Raw genomic sequence first — 12,156 nt, forward strand, 5'->3', positions numbered from 1 at the left:
CATTCTCCGAGAAGATTCACAAAAAATACTCTGAGCAGGGCCTTTAGAATAGGCAGGTGAAGACCAAGGCTGACTTCTCTGCTCTGGACCTAGCAGCCCTTCCTATGTGGGGATGTAATGCCAAAATTGACCACCAGAGGGCGGATGTGTTCCAGACCCCAAGGGGGGCCTCCACAATTGCTCAAAAACTTTGTATTTAAAGACTGGCCGCCAGAGCAGCTGCAGTTCACATCTCAGTCAGTACCTAGCAGAGCTGCTGGTGCCTCCACAGAACACCTCCAAGCATCGCCCCTGGCTGACCGAGGCGAGGCACCAAGACAGGGCCTCCTTAGCTGCAGGTCCCCACTCGGACACAACGCCGAGTCTTGCCTCCTGACCTGATCCTCCTGGAGAAGTGACCCACGAGAAGAGTCCCTGCACACCCCTACAGCCTCTTTCTATGACTCCGTCTAGATTGGGCTGGCTGTGGGGACCAGCTCCAAAGGGCTGCCTGGGTCTCAGTGTGGCGGTGGCAGCCAGCTCTCCAGCCACCATGGTGAATGCCGGGAACTGAGGGGACAGCCTCTGCAGCCTCTGTGGAGGCACGAAGGTGAGTCTTGATCACGCTGACACTTTGACACTCACTTTGTCCCAGCACCTGAGCATGGTGTCCTGGAGGCAGGTGAAGGACACAGATGTGGCGGATGGAGCCGGGCACAGTGTTAGGGAGCCCCAGGCTCTGGAGCATGGAGGTGCCGGCCTGTCCCAGGGTCAGCCTGTAGAGGTGCACGGGGCCTCATCCAGCTGCCTGGACTGACAGGTGTGACTCTGCACTTGAGGTTCCACGGGAAGCTACTGCCTTAGTAGCAACTATTCCTGCCTTGTGTCACTGCTAAAGAGCCTATCCAGGGAACAGATGGTACAGGTGGCAGTCCCTCGCCATGTGCAGAATGTGTGTGCATGTGTGCATATGTACGTGTGTGTGTGCGCGCACACATGTGTCTGGTAGTGAAATATATGAAGGGAGAGTTATTTTATAAAACATCTACACCTTTCCAGCTTTGCATTATGATTTAGTAACTAAGTACAGTTAGAGGAGGAATAGGCTTCAAACCTACTTAGTGATTCTCTCTCCAGGGAGGGCCGCATTCGTGGTAATTTTGTACTTGGTTTTGATGAGTTTCAAGTTAGGCAAATCCAAAGACAAGCTGTGAGCCCTGCAGAGTTGGGTGCTAGAACCCAGAGACACTGTCTTTGCAGCAACAAGCAAGGCTCATGCACCCCCTCAGCAGAAAGAACTGATAGAGTCCTTCCTCTGCCCAGAGAGGAACTTTGAGAGTCAGGGTCTGGATTTCGGCTCCAGTCTAACTCTCTTTGCGAGTCAGGGTCTGGATTTTGGCTCCAGTCTACATTCATGATTGCCTTTTGTAAAGGGAATCCCAAAGAGCATTGTTTCTGGCGCTGTCAGGTAGGAGGGAGGCCTCAGGAATCTGCAGACCCCCATACCTGGCTGGTTGGCAGAATCAGAAGATGCTGGGGCGCTGTTGGTTCTCGCCAGACCATACCACCAACTTCCTGAGCTCCCCGTTGTAAAGCCCTTCCACGTTCACTGTCCCACATGAAGCTCTCGGTAACTGAGCGCCTGGCAGATGTACTTTACCCATCATAGAAGTGATGACCTGAGGCTGCACGAGCTCAGCTGATTGGGCCATGTGCCCGAGTAATATGAAGTGGAGCCAGGGTAGGACCCTGTGTCTGCTGGCCTGCACGGAGCCACCTGAGCAGAGCTGTGGACGGCCGACAGCTTCAGCTCTAAAAGGCATCATCTAAGACACTCTAAGAGGTCAGTCAAGTGTCCTCTCCACAGAGAAGGAAGGCTTCACTCTGACTTGAAGCACAGAAGTCCAGGCTCCTTGGACTTCACCCTCAGGGCACTTTGGTGCTCATACCCTGTGCATGTTTCCGTGGCATCGTCCCTTCCCTCCCAGCTCTCAGAGCCTCTCACTGGCCCCAGAGCCACCACCTGGCCTTCTTTACTGACTCATCTCGGACTCTAAAAGTAGTCACCAAAAGGAATGGATATAGCCTTCCTGGTAAATCTGAGCCGGTGCACTGGGTGGGAAGCTTTTGCATGGTGCCCCACCCCTCTCCAACATCCATTGGTTCTTGCTTCTTTGTGCCTCATTTGGCTAATCTTTAAAATGGGAATGCCAGACTGACACCACCTGCCCCGCCCCCCACAGTGCGCCTGGGAAGGCGGAGAGATCTGGATGGCAAATGGCCTGTAATTTGTGGGATGTGTGCACATGTGGGGATTTGTTCCATTATCCGCATGCTCAGCAGCTAGCTTGCTGCAACTGAGAGCGCAAACTCGGCCCATAGGCTATAAGACCAATGATAGAAGGGTCCAAAATAAAACCTGGGCAGACAGATATTCTTAGGTTTCATTCCCAAGTAAGAAACATTAGCAGAGCTGGCTGAGCATTTGCAATCTCATCTCACTCACATCTGGCCTCCTGCTCGGCCAGCCCCTTTTCCCAACAAGCTCCCAGGGCTCCTGCTCCACCAGCTGAGGGGTGGGGAGGGAGCAGAAATGGGGCCGCCCTACAGACACATTCCAGATAGTAAGCAGTGCATTCTAGCTCTGGCCCAGGAGCCGATCAGCAGAGGGGGAGGTGGGAACGAAGCTGGGGCTCCACTGGCTCAAGCCTGTCTCGGCACCTGCACTCCCAGCCTGGCAGCTCTGGCTCTGTGTGACCTCTGGGCAGCAGTGCCTGTTGCCTTTGGCAAAGAGAGGGTTACCACATGCAGAAGAAACTGGCCTCCAGCTCTGCAGCTCTCCAGGATCCGCTGGAGGCCAGAGGGAGGGGTGGCGAGCACAGCGCTGTGAAAGCAGGGAGGGTCCCTTGCAGCAGCAGCAGTGGAGCTACTCAGGGCCCCACCTAGGGGCCCTTACAGGGTGGAGGACCTGGCCGGATAGTGCTGGGTACTGGGAGACCAGCAAACTGGACACACTGCAGCAGGGAGAACCTGGGGTGGGAGCTGTCTCCGGGCTCCAGGAACCCCTGGGGCAGGGAGGTGAGATCATGGCACAGCTGTGGGCTCCCCTCTGCCTGTTCTTCCCATAAGTTGGAAGAAAGGCTTGAAGAGACTGTGAACACCCTGATTGTGTGTGCATGTGTGTGCACATATGTGTGTGTGCACGCATGCATGTATGTTGCATGCAAGCACAGGTTATGTAGGAGATGTGGCATCTCATATTTTTGAAAAGACAAGAGCAGAATCTGCAACTGGTCATTTATAGCCTCTTCTAAGCCTTGAAGTCAGAGGTCTCTGGAGGCAACGGTCAAGTTATGAAACAGGGGCTTATGTCTGCTCTGCCAGCCAGAGCCAAATGGCTGCCCCCTTCCTCACTCCTGATGCCATCTTTCCCACCTGCCTCTGAAGAGGAGCTCACTGGGTGGCTGCTCCTTTCAGTCAGCAGGCACTGCCCCGGACTGCCTACCAGGCCCCTGTTACTTCCCTCCAGGTGGTGGACCCCTGGCTGGCACACTGGGCCTCAGACTTGAGTCTGCTCCACGTTGGGCCTAGGACTCGCCTTTCCTCCCAGCAACTTTTATCTTCCAAAGAATTCACTTTCTACAAGTGGATTACTTTGGATTCAACATCCATATAGTCAAAGATTATCAGAACAAAGGTCGAGCCAAACTAATGACTACAGTAGAGAGTAATTTATAAAATCACAGCGTATATGTGAGAAAAGAATATCAAGTGTTTTATGTAATAAATACTTTGTAATTTGGCTTGGAAAAATGGATTTTCTCATTATATAAAGAATGCATCATAGAAAACCAAGAAAATCCAGCAAATGACAAGAGGCACAATTCCAACCAGAGCCCTAGAACACACCTGGAACAACCAGGCCTCACCCAGAACCAGGACATCCCATGGACAGTCTTTCCCATCACAAGTGCGGGATGTGTGCACAGAACAAAATGGATGGAGCTGTACACACCTGTGTAACGGAGCTGGTTCACTGCAAATAGCAGAGCTTTCCCCCCAGTCAATGAGTATGTTCCTGGGACACCATGGGTAGGACCTTAGGTCCCCATGATCCAGCCTCAGGAGGTCTTAGTGCCTGGGGACCCCACTGAGGCCACCTGTTCCTCAGGCTCCCGTGGGAACGAATCGCTGCTATGGTGCCACTGAACCCAGCTCCTCTAACCACCAGCCCAGCTGGGTTGGGAGCAGTTTTGGTCTTAGCTGTGACGGCTGGAGGTCTCTGTACCTGCCTTTGTGTTAAGTTTCCCTTGTTTTCAACACAGAGTAGAAACCCAAGTCTCTGATGTGCGCAGGGCTCCAGAAGCTCAGAACTGCTCCACTTGAGTCAGAAGAGCTGGCGCATCCAGGCCTCACCCAGCATGGCTCTTGGTGCCCCCCAACAGAGAGCTGTTGAAAGCAAGAAGGCAGATCCCATGATCAGAAAGGTCCAGAGGGTCTTGGCCTTCCAAACTAAGCACCGAGGAGTCCTAAGGACTCAGTAGACATCACCAGTTGATGAGGACAGGGTCCCAATGTTCAGGCTCAGGGCCACAGGGTAGACATCTCGTTCTATCCAATCATGTCTGCACCTACAGTTTATTCTTTCTCTCTCCCCTGCCCACCTCCTTCCTCCCTCTCCTCTTCTCTTGCTGTCTCTCCTGCTGCTATAGGACGGAATGGAGAACAAAGCCATGTACCTGAACACCGTGAGTGACCGTGACACCAGCTCCATATTCGAGGAGCCCTTTGATGGCAGGAGCCTGTCCAAGCTGAACCTGTGCGAGGACGGTGAGTGACTCTCTCTCGGTCTTGGGGTGAGAGAGCTGAGCCCCGCACCAAACTTGGCATTTCCCCAGGGTGCTGGTGACCTCCTGCCTAATACTGCATATGTTGAACTTCATCCTTTCACAGTCTTTTCTGTGTGTCTTCTCATTCATACATCTCAACAAACCTTTGTGATCAGCAAGATGAGTGCCCGTTTCACAGATGAGCTAGTGGAGGCTCATTAGGGATAATTCATCTCATCAGTCAGAGAGGCGTTCCAGCACCAAGTCTGCTGACTCCTTCTGCCTCACTCCTCTGAGTGAGGCTGGGGTGCCACAAAGGCGTCTGAATCAACTAGCCTGGACCCTCTCTGGTGAGGAGCCTCTAATCCATTTCCAGAAGCTTCTGCAAGAGGAAAACATACCTCTCCAGGTGCTGATCTGCCTCCAGGCCTGAGGCCCCAAGATCCCTATCCCACTGACCCGAACGGCCCTAGCTTTGGTGGCTGGTTATTTGCCAAAATCCTGGAGATGTAACTGGAGCAGCTTCCTCGCCCAAAGCCCTTGCCAACAGCTGGCCTCCTGTGGATCTAGCACAGAGCCTGACACTTAGTAGGTGCTTTTAATAAATGCTTGCTGCATGAATGCATACACTTCTCTTTGCATAGATGCAGTGGTTCTCAAACTTTTTGAAGTCGGGGCACATTTAAAATTCTACAAATAATTGTAGGCGCACTATATGCAAATTTCTGAGAAATATGTTATAATAATTAAGTCAAATATTAAAGAAATAAAATATCAAGTCCAAGCATGCTTTTATGGTAGTTAAACAAAATAAATACGACAAAATTAAATTTATTCTGACATTAAAAAACATTTTTATATTACATTTTTTGAGTTATGCCTTTTAGAATTCATAAAAAAGAGGAGTTAAAAAATAAAAAAAACGACAATAAAGTTATCTTTTTATATATATATAGATACATTCTTAGTAAGATTTAGTAAATTCGGCAGGTCCTGGCGCGAATGTTTTAAGTTTTTTCATTCTTGTGTTTATGAGAAACATGAGCCTGATGAGTCCTAGCGATTTCTTCAATGTTTGGGCATATATTTGAAAGGCAAGCTCTCATTTCTTCATCAACACATTGAAGAATTCCTCTCTTTCTACTCTTAATTGTGTTGAGGGTAGAAAATCCTAATTCACATAAACAGGATGTTGAAAATTGTAGTAAAATGTTCAAAGCCTTTTCAGATATTGCCACATATTCTTCTTTTATAGAAATCCAAAAGGCTTCAAGAGAGACAATTCCTCGTGTTTAATCATCAATCCATGATCAGTGGATATAGCTGCCAGTTCTTCTTCTGTTAATGTTAAACCAAAATCACTTGAAGCTTCCATGAATGGGTTTCTATAATCCAATCATATTGTTCAGTGTTAAGTGATGGAAAATGCTATAAATTAAATTCTGCCCGTCAGCCTTCAAGTCCTATTTTATTTACTCTTAACTTTTGTCCACTTCCAGAATTGGATTCTTCAATATCACGCTTCTTTATGAGAAATCTATCCATTTTATTTGGGTGTATTTATCTAAAAATAATATAATGATGTGTTAATAATAAATATAATAATGATGTGTTAACAAAAAGAGCTGTATTTCCATAATGAAATGGTATAATAGAGTGACTATATTTTTATATCTGGGCACATGCCACAAATAAGCGCAGCTAGTAATTCCAGGTCCTGACTGGGAACGGTGTGGAATTAAGAAAATACACGGAATTAAGAAAATATGGGGTCGGCAGGGTCCTGTAATTGCTGCTAGAAAGAACAAAGCATGCCCAAAAACCGCATCTTGCTTTATTTATAGGGCAAAGTGGGCCATTAGCAAATCAATGAGATCTTTGATCATGTTTCCCAGGCAACCCAAGAATTTTACCAAATGCAGAAAACCCCCACCATATATATCATCTTAACTTTACACCAAACAAAGGATAGAAGAAACTTGCCTCCAGTCTTTCTGGGGAACATGGGGGTAGTGTAAACAATCCAGCACCACAGCTTAACAGCCTTTTGAAACCTAATCAGGAAAATGAGGTGGGCGGTTGGGCAGACTGTCAGCTTACAGCCAATTCCCCACACCTCTGTCCCCCAAAAATCTAAACTCTGAAACTCCTGTTGGTTTTTTGGTCCCCAACAGGCACATATTTCTCTGGAATACCATAGGGTGCACCTGGAAATCTTCTAGGGTGCACCAATGTGCCCTGGCACACACTTTGAGAACCACTGGCATAGAGAGTAGGAGTGGAGAACATTGCCCCCACTTCAAAGATGAATAGAATAAATGTCACAGATGAGTCTTTTAGAGACTGTGGTCAGTGAGCTAGAGAGAGCCTGTATTAGGGCTCTCCAGACAAATAGAACAGGTGTGATATATACACATACATATATAAAGAGATATACTATGCGGAAATAACTCACATGATTATGAAGGCCGAGAAGTCCCATGATCTGCCAGCTGCAGGCTGGGGACTCAGGAGAGCCAGATGTGTGATTCAATCCAAGTCAGAGGCCTGAGAACCAGAAGAGTCAATGGTGTAAAGAGCAGTTTGAGGGCTGGGGAAGATGAGATGAGATGTCCCAACTCAAGCTGTTGGGCAGGGAACAAAAAGCAAATACCTCCACCTTTTGTTCTATTCAGTCCCTCAACTAATTGGACGAGGCCCACCCACATGGGGGAGAGCAATCTGCTTTGCTGAGTCCTCCAATTCAAAAGTTAACTCATCCAGAAACCATCCAAGACACACCCAGAAGTGGTGTTTAATCTGAGCACTGTCATGACATAATCAAGTTAACATAAAATTAACCAACATGCAAGCCTTTTTTCTTTCTTTCTTTTTTTTTTTTTAAGTGAGAGGAGGCGAGATAGACAGACTCCCACATGATCCCCATCTGGGGCTAATGCTCAAATCAACTGAGCTATCCTCAGCACCTGGGGCTGATGTTCAAACTAATTGAGCCACTGGCTGCGGGAGGAGACGAGAGAGAGAAGTGGACAGGGAGGGGGAAAGAAGCGGATGGTTGCTTCTCATGTGTGCCCTGACTGGGGCTCGAACCTGGAACGTCTTCATGCCAGGCTGACACTCTATCCACTGAGCCAACCAGCCAGAGCCACAGGCCTTTTTTCCAGTACCATTTTCTGCTATGCTCCACTCTGCTCGCTGCTTCTGTTGTGAAATGACTCAAAAAGAGAAGTGACTCTCCTGAAAGCTCCAGCCCTGTTTCTCCCACCAGGTCCTAGGTGTAGGAGGGGAAGCTGGGGGCTTAGAAAGGCAGGGACTGACCAGGCGGTGGCGCAGTGGATAGAGCATCGGACTGGGATGCGGAAGACCCAGGTTCAAGACCCCGAGGTCGCCAGCTTGAGCACGGACTCATCTGGTTGAGCCCAACATCGCTGGCTCAAACAAGGGGTTACTTGGTCTGCTGAAGGCCCGCGGTCAAGGCACATAAAAAAAAGAAAAAAGAAAAAAAAAAGAAAAGAAAGGCAGGGACTGAGTGTATGGGCAAGAAGGTCAATCTGGGCTTGTGACAAATACACCTCCTTGTGCTGCCCTCGTAACCTGCTCCCATTCCATCTCTTTCTCTGGATTCCAGTTAACAAACATATTTTGAGAACCCAGTGTGTCGAGCTGTTGGTTTGCTGCCCACCCCGCCTGTGCCCCTTCCCTTCCTTGCACTTACCAGGTGAGAAGGAAAGTGAGGGCGTTAAGCGCCTGGGCTCCTCTGTCCGCTGCAGGACAGGCCATTTGCCCAAGTCCTGCATCCTTCAAGGCTCACTCCCACACCCCACTCTGTGCCGTCATCGGGACCTCCCCCACTTCTCAGGACCCGCCTCCCTCCTTGGGTCTGAGCTTTCATCATCCCCACCCCCCGCCCCTCTCCTCCCCTAGACCCCCTGATGAAGGGAAGGCCAGGAGGACAGGGACCTCCCCACCTTCGTGTCTCCACTTGGCAAAAGCATTGGTTCCACCTGTTTTACTGGAGGAATGTGGAAGGACTGACTGCGAAATTCGACCTCCAAGGCCCTTTAGCCAAACCTCCTCTGACCTCAAGGCCCGCTTACACCGCCCTTGGCACAGAAACCCAAACAGGGGCCAGCTGGGCCTGCTCACCCCTCTCCCCTCCCCCCCCCTCCTCTCCTTCCCCGCCTGCCTCTCCCTGCCCTCTCACCTTCCCTGGTCCTTCCCTTTCCGCCCCGCCCGGTACAGCTGTAGGCCTCTCCAGTCTGGCGCCAGGAGTCCGAGGAGGCAGAGGTCGGGGCGTGGGTGGTGTTTGGCTGGGCCTGGCTCCTCCATGGCCCTTTCAGAGGGTCAGAAAGAGGTGTCAGTGTCAGAAAAATATTGCAGTCAGCTCACCCCGCAGCCTCAGGCCCTCCACTACACTCGTGGCGTCATCCACCCGCCACAAATGGGAGGCTCTAGGAGGTAATGAGTTGCATATGTTCCTGGCTGCGCCTGGACGCCTGCTTGCCGAGCATAGGGCTCGAGCTCCCCATCCAACGTTCCTTCCCCATCAAATCAAATTATTCTCCTAGGGGGAACCCCCACATCTACCTTCTCATCAATCAATTCTTCCCAATTCATCCGGCATGGCTGAGGGCTGCTGGGCAGCTACCCAGGGGCAGGAGTGGATTTCCTGGGAGGGTCTGCCTGCACCCTCGCGGACAGGTTGGGGAATTGGGCTCTGAAGCAGGAGATGAGCAGAGACCTTAACTCGTGCAGCACCAAGGTGCTCTCAGGGTCCTGGCCCTGTTAAAGCAGTGCAGAGAGTGAAGTAATGCTAGACAGATGTGTGGTCATGGGGGTGGGGACGGGGACGGGGACGGGGACGGGGGCGGGGGGATGGGTGGGGCAGGCTGGGTCCTGGGTCTCTCTTGCCCAACGGACCATGCTACCACAAGATGGGGAACAGCCAGGGGAGATGACAAGAGCCTGGACTTCGAAGTTGGGTAGGTCTGGGCTTGAATCCACAGACCAGACTGGCCGTGTGGCCTTGGGCTCAGTGCCCAGCGGCTGCTGGCCCCCCGTACCTACTCACTGCTGTTCCTCTCGCTCTCCGCGTCCTTGGGGTGGCTATTGGGGAGCTGCCCTGAAGGGAGATGGAGGACGGAAGAAAGGGAGGGTGGACTATTCATTCGCCAGCTCCTGCTGATGGAGTCACCTCAGGCTGCTGTGTCCTCCCACCCAAGGTCATAGCTTCTTGGAAGACACCCTCTCCACACTGGCTTTCTCTGCACAGGTCCCAGTAACTGCTCCCCTCCTGGATCCTGGGGGTGGTTTGGTTACAGCCCAAGGACCCTACTCCAGGGCATCTTACACTCTGACCACTCCCTCTACTCAATTTCTCTGACCTCTGAGCCTCAAAATGGGAATAATGTTACTTCACCAAAGCAGTGGGGAAAGCAGGTGACATAAAGCACATTGCTCACAGTCACCCCTCAATACACATGTATTTCACGTAAAGCACCTCGCTCACAGTCGCCCCTCAATACACATGTATTTCATGTAAAGCACCTCGCTCACAGTTGCCCCTCAATACACATGTATTTCACCTTCCTGACCTTTGGGGAGTCCCTGCAAACCTTGGGGACATGGAAAGGAAGGAGAGAGAGAGATGGGGAGGTCAGGAGCAGCTGCTGCCACCCGGGGTCTCCCAGGAAACACCCACGCCACTTCTCAGGACACCCTGGCCTGGATAGAATTTTAAGACTGGTTCTTACCTTCTGCTAAAGAAAACGGAGTTTCAGTTAGGGGACTTCCTCATGAAGCTTAGATTCCCAAGGAAACTGAGTGAGTTCTTTTAGTCTGATTTCCCAAATAGTAGAATCTTTAAGGGATATTCTGGATCCCGGGGTCTCCTGTCTCCGTGGTGTACATGAGGCTGGCCATCCGCCCAACCCGATTAGAAAAGTTGGCTTCCAGAGGCCTTCCTGAGGTTTGCTACCAGAAATATTGAGGCATGTGTGTCATTGTCCCCGCGTGGAAGCTGTTGTCTTGCAGAGGGGTCAGGGAAGAGTGGAAGGAGCCCAGTCACCCCGAAAGTTCCTTCCCATGCTGGTGGTGTAAAGGGAGCCTCTGTCTTCTTCCTTCGCCCAAGACCCCATCCCTAAACTATGCCCTGTCCTAAGCGGCATTACTCAGGGGAGTGGGGGTTGTGAGGATGGCTCTGAGGGGGATGCTACCGGCCGGGGGCACTGAGGGGACATACAGTGACAGCAAGACCATCAGTGGGAAGGGGGCTTTAGGAGATGCCCGAGTGGAGGGGTGACGAGTCAGGTCAGGGTTATTCATTTTCTCTCTCCTCACCCAGGGACCTTGCTCTTCTGGTTCCTGCCCCTCATTCTCTTGCTCATTCATTCCTTCATTTTTTCGTGTTCATCTTTGAATAAGAATGGTGTCTTCAGGCAGCCTGAGAGTGCTGCACACTGGCTACATGCAGTGAGGGCCACACGGAGACACGAGACAAGGCCCTGCCCTTTGTCATGTTACCATCACTCTCGTTGGCCTGTTCCTCTCTCTCCTCCTGCCGTTCCCACTGCCAACCAGTTCAGGGTTGGTCCAAATGCAAAGCTGACCTAAAGGTGGTCCAGAGGGAAGGACACTCAGGATTTGGAGCACATGGCTGGGGCCGACCACATACAGCCTCACTTGCCCCAGGTACCTGTGTTCAAACTTAACATCTGGAACAGTCTCACCCTCTCCATGGTGGGGGTGGCATTGCATGGTGGCAAGAGTCTAGGCTTTGCAGCCAGACAGTGGCCCTCTGACTCTGGCTCTGTGAAACCTGAGCAAGTTCTCGGCCTCAGCTTCCTCTCTTCTACAGAATGGGATACTCATCGCCCCTGGCGTGGGTTTATTGCAAGGTTCCACGTTAAATCCTTCCCACAGTGCCTGGTATATGCTGAGAACTCATAAATGTTAGACCTGAGCATGAGTGTTGTTGCAGCCCTGGGTCTGTCTGCTTTTACCCTGGGGCACACTCATGGTGGTCTGGCTCCTCCCCATTCTCTGGTTCTGGGCTCCAGGACTGTGCGATCTGCTCTCACCTCGGTCCTGCGTTTCCAGTGTTGACTCCTGCCGTCATGTGATAAGCAGCATGACAGAAGCCCCTTGAGTCTACATGCCCTGGCTTCCCTCTGTCTCTTCCCCAGGCCTTTGGCCCAGCCTCCTTGGCCCTTGTCGGCTGTCCATGCACACCTGGCTGCAGCTTGTGCACCTGTGTTCCCTCTGGACCCTAAGTCCCTGAGGACAAACACTTCACCTTGGGTTCGTTGTCATGTTCCCAACACCTAGCACTGTGTCTTGCATGTGGAGA

The 12,156-nt window shown here is 51.2% G+C and overlaps 1 protein-coding gene across 1 annotated transcript in view; it reads left to right on the forward strand.

The window, feature by feature from the left end:
• Positions 1-211: 211 nt before the first annotated feature.
• The window catches only part of SCARA5 (scavenger receptor class A member 5), a 107,826-nt gene continuing 95,881 nt past the window's right edge, over positions 212-12,156 (forward strand). Inside the window, exons 1-2 of the mRNA XM_066388555.1 lie at positions 212-589; positions 4,692-4,809. Coding sequence (XP_066244652.1) covers positions 4,698-4,809 — 112 coding nt within the window. The 5' untranslated portion in view covers positions 212-589; positions 4,692-4,697. The remainder of the gene's footprint in view (positions 590-4,691; positions 4,810-12,156) is intronic.

This window comes from Saccopteryx leptura, chromosome 1 (assembly GCF_036850995.1).
Source record: "Saccopteryx leptura isolate mSacLep1 chromosome 1, mSacLep1_pri_phased_curated, whole genome shotgun sequence".
In the NCBI taxonomy this organism is placed as follows: domain Eukaryota; kingdom Metazoa; phylum Chordata; class Mammalia; order Chiroptera; family Emballonuridae; genus Saccopteryx; species Saccopteryx leptura.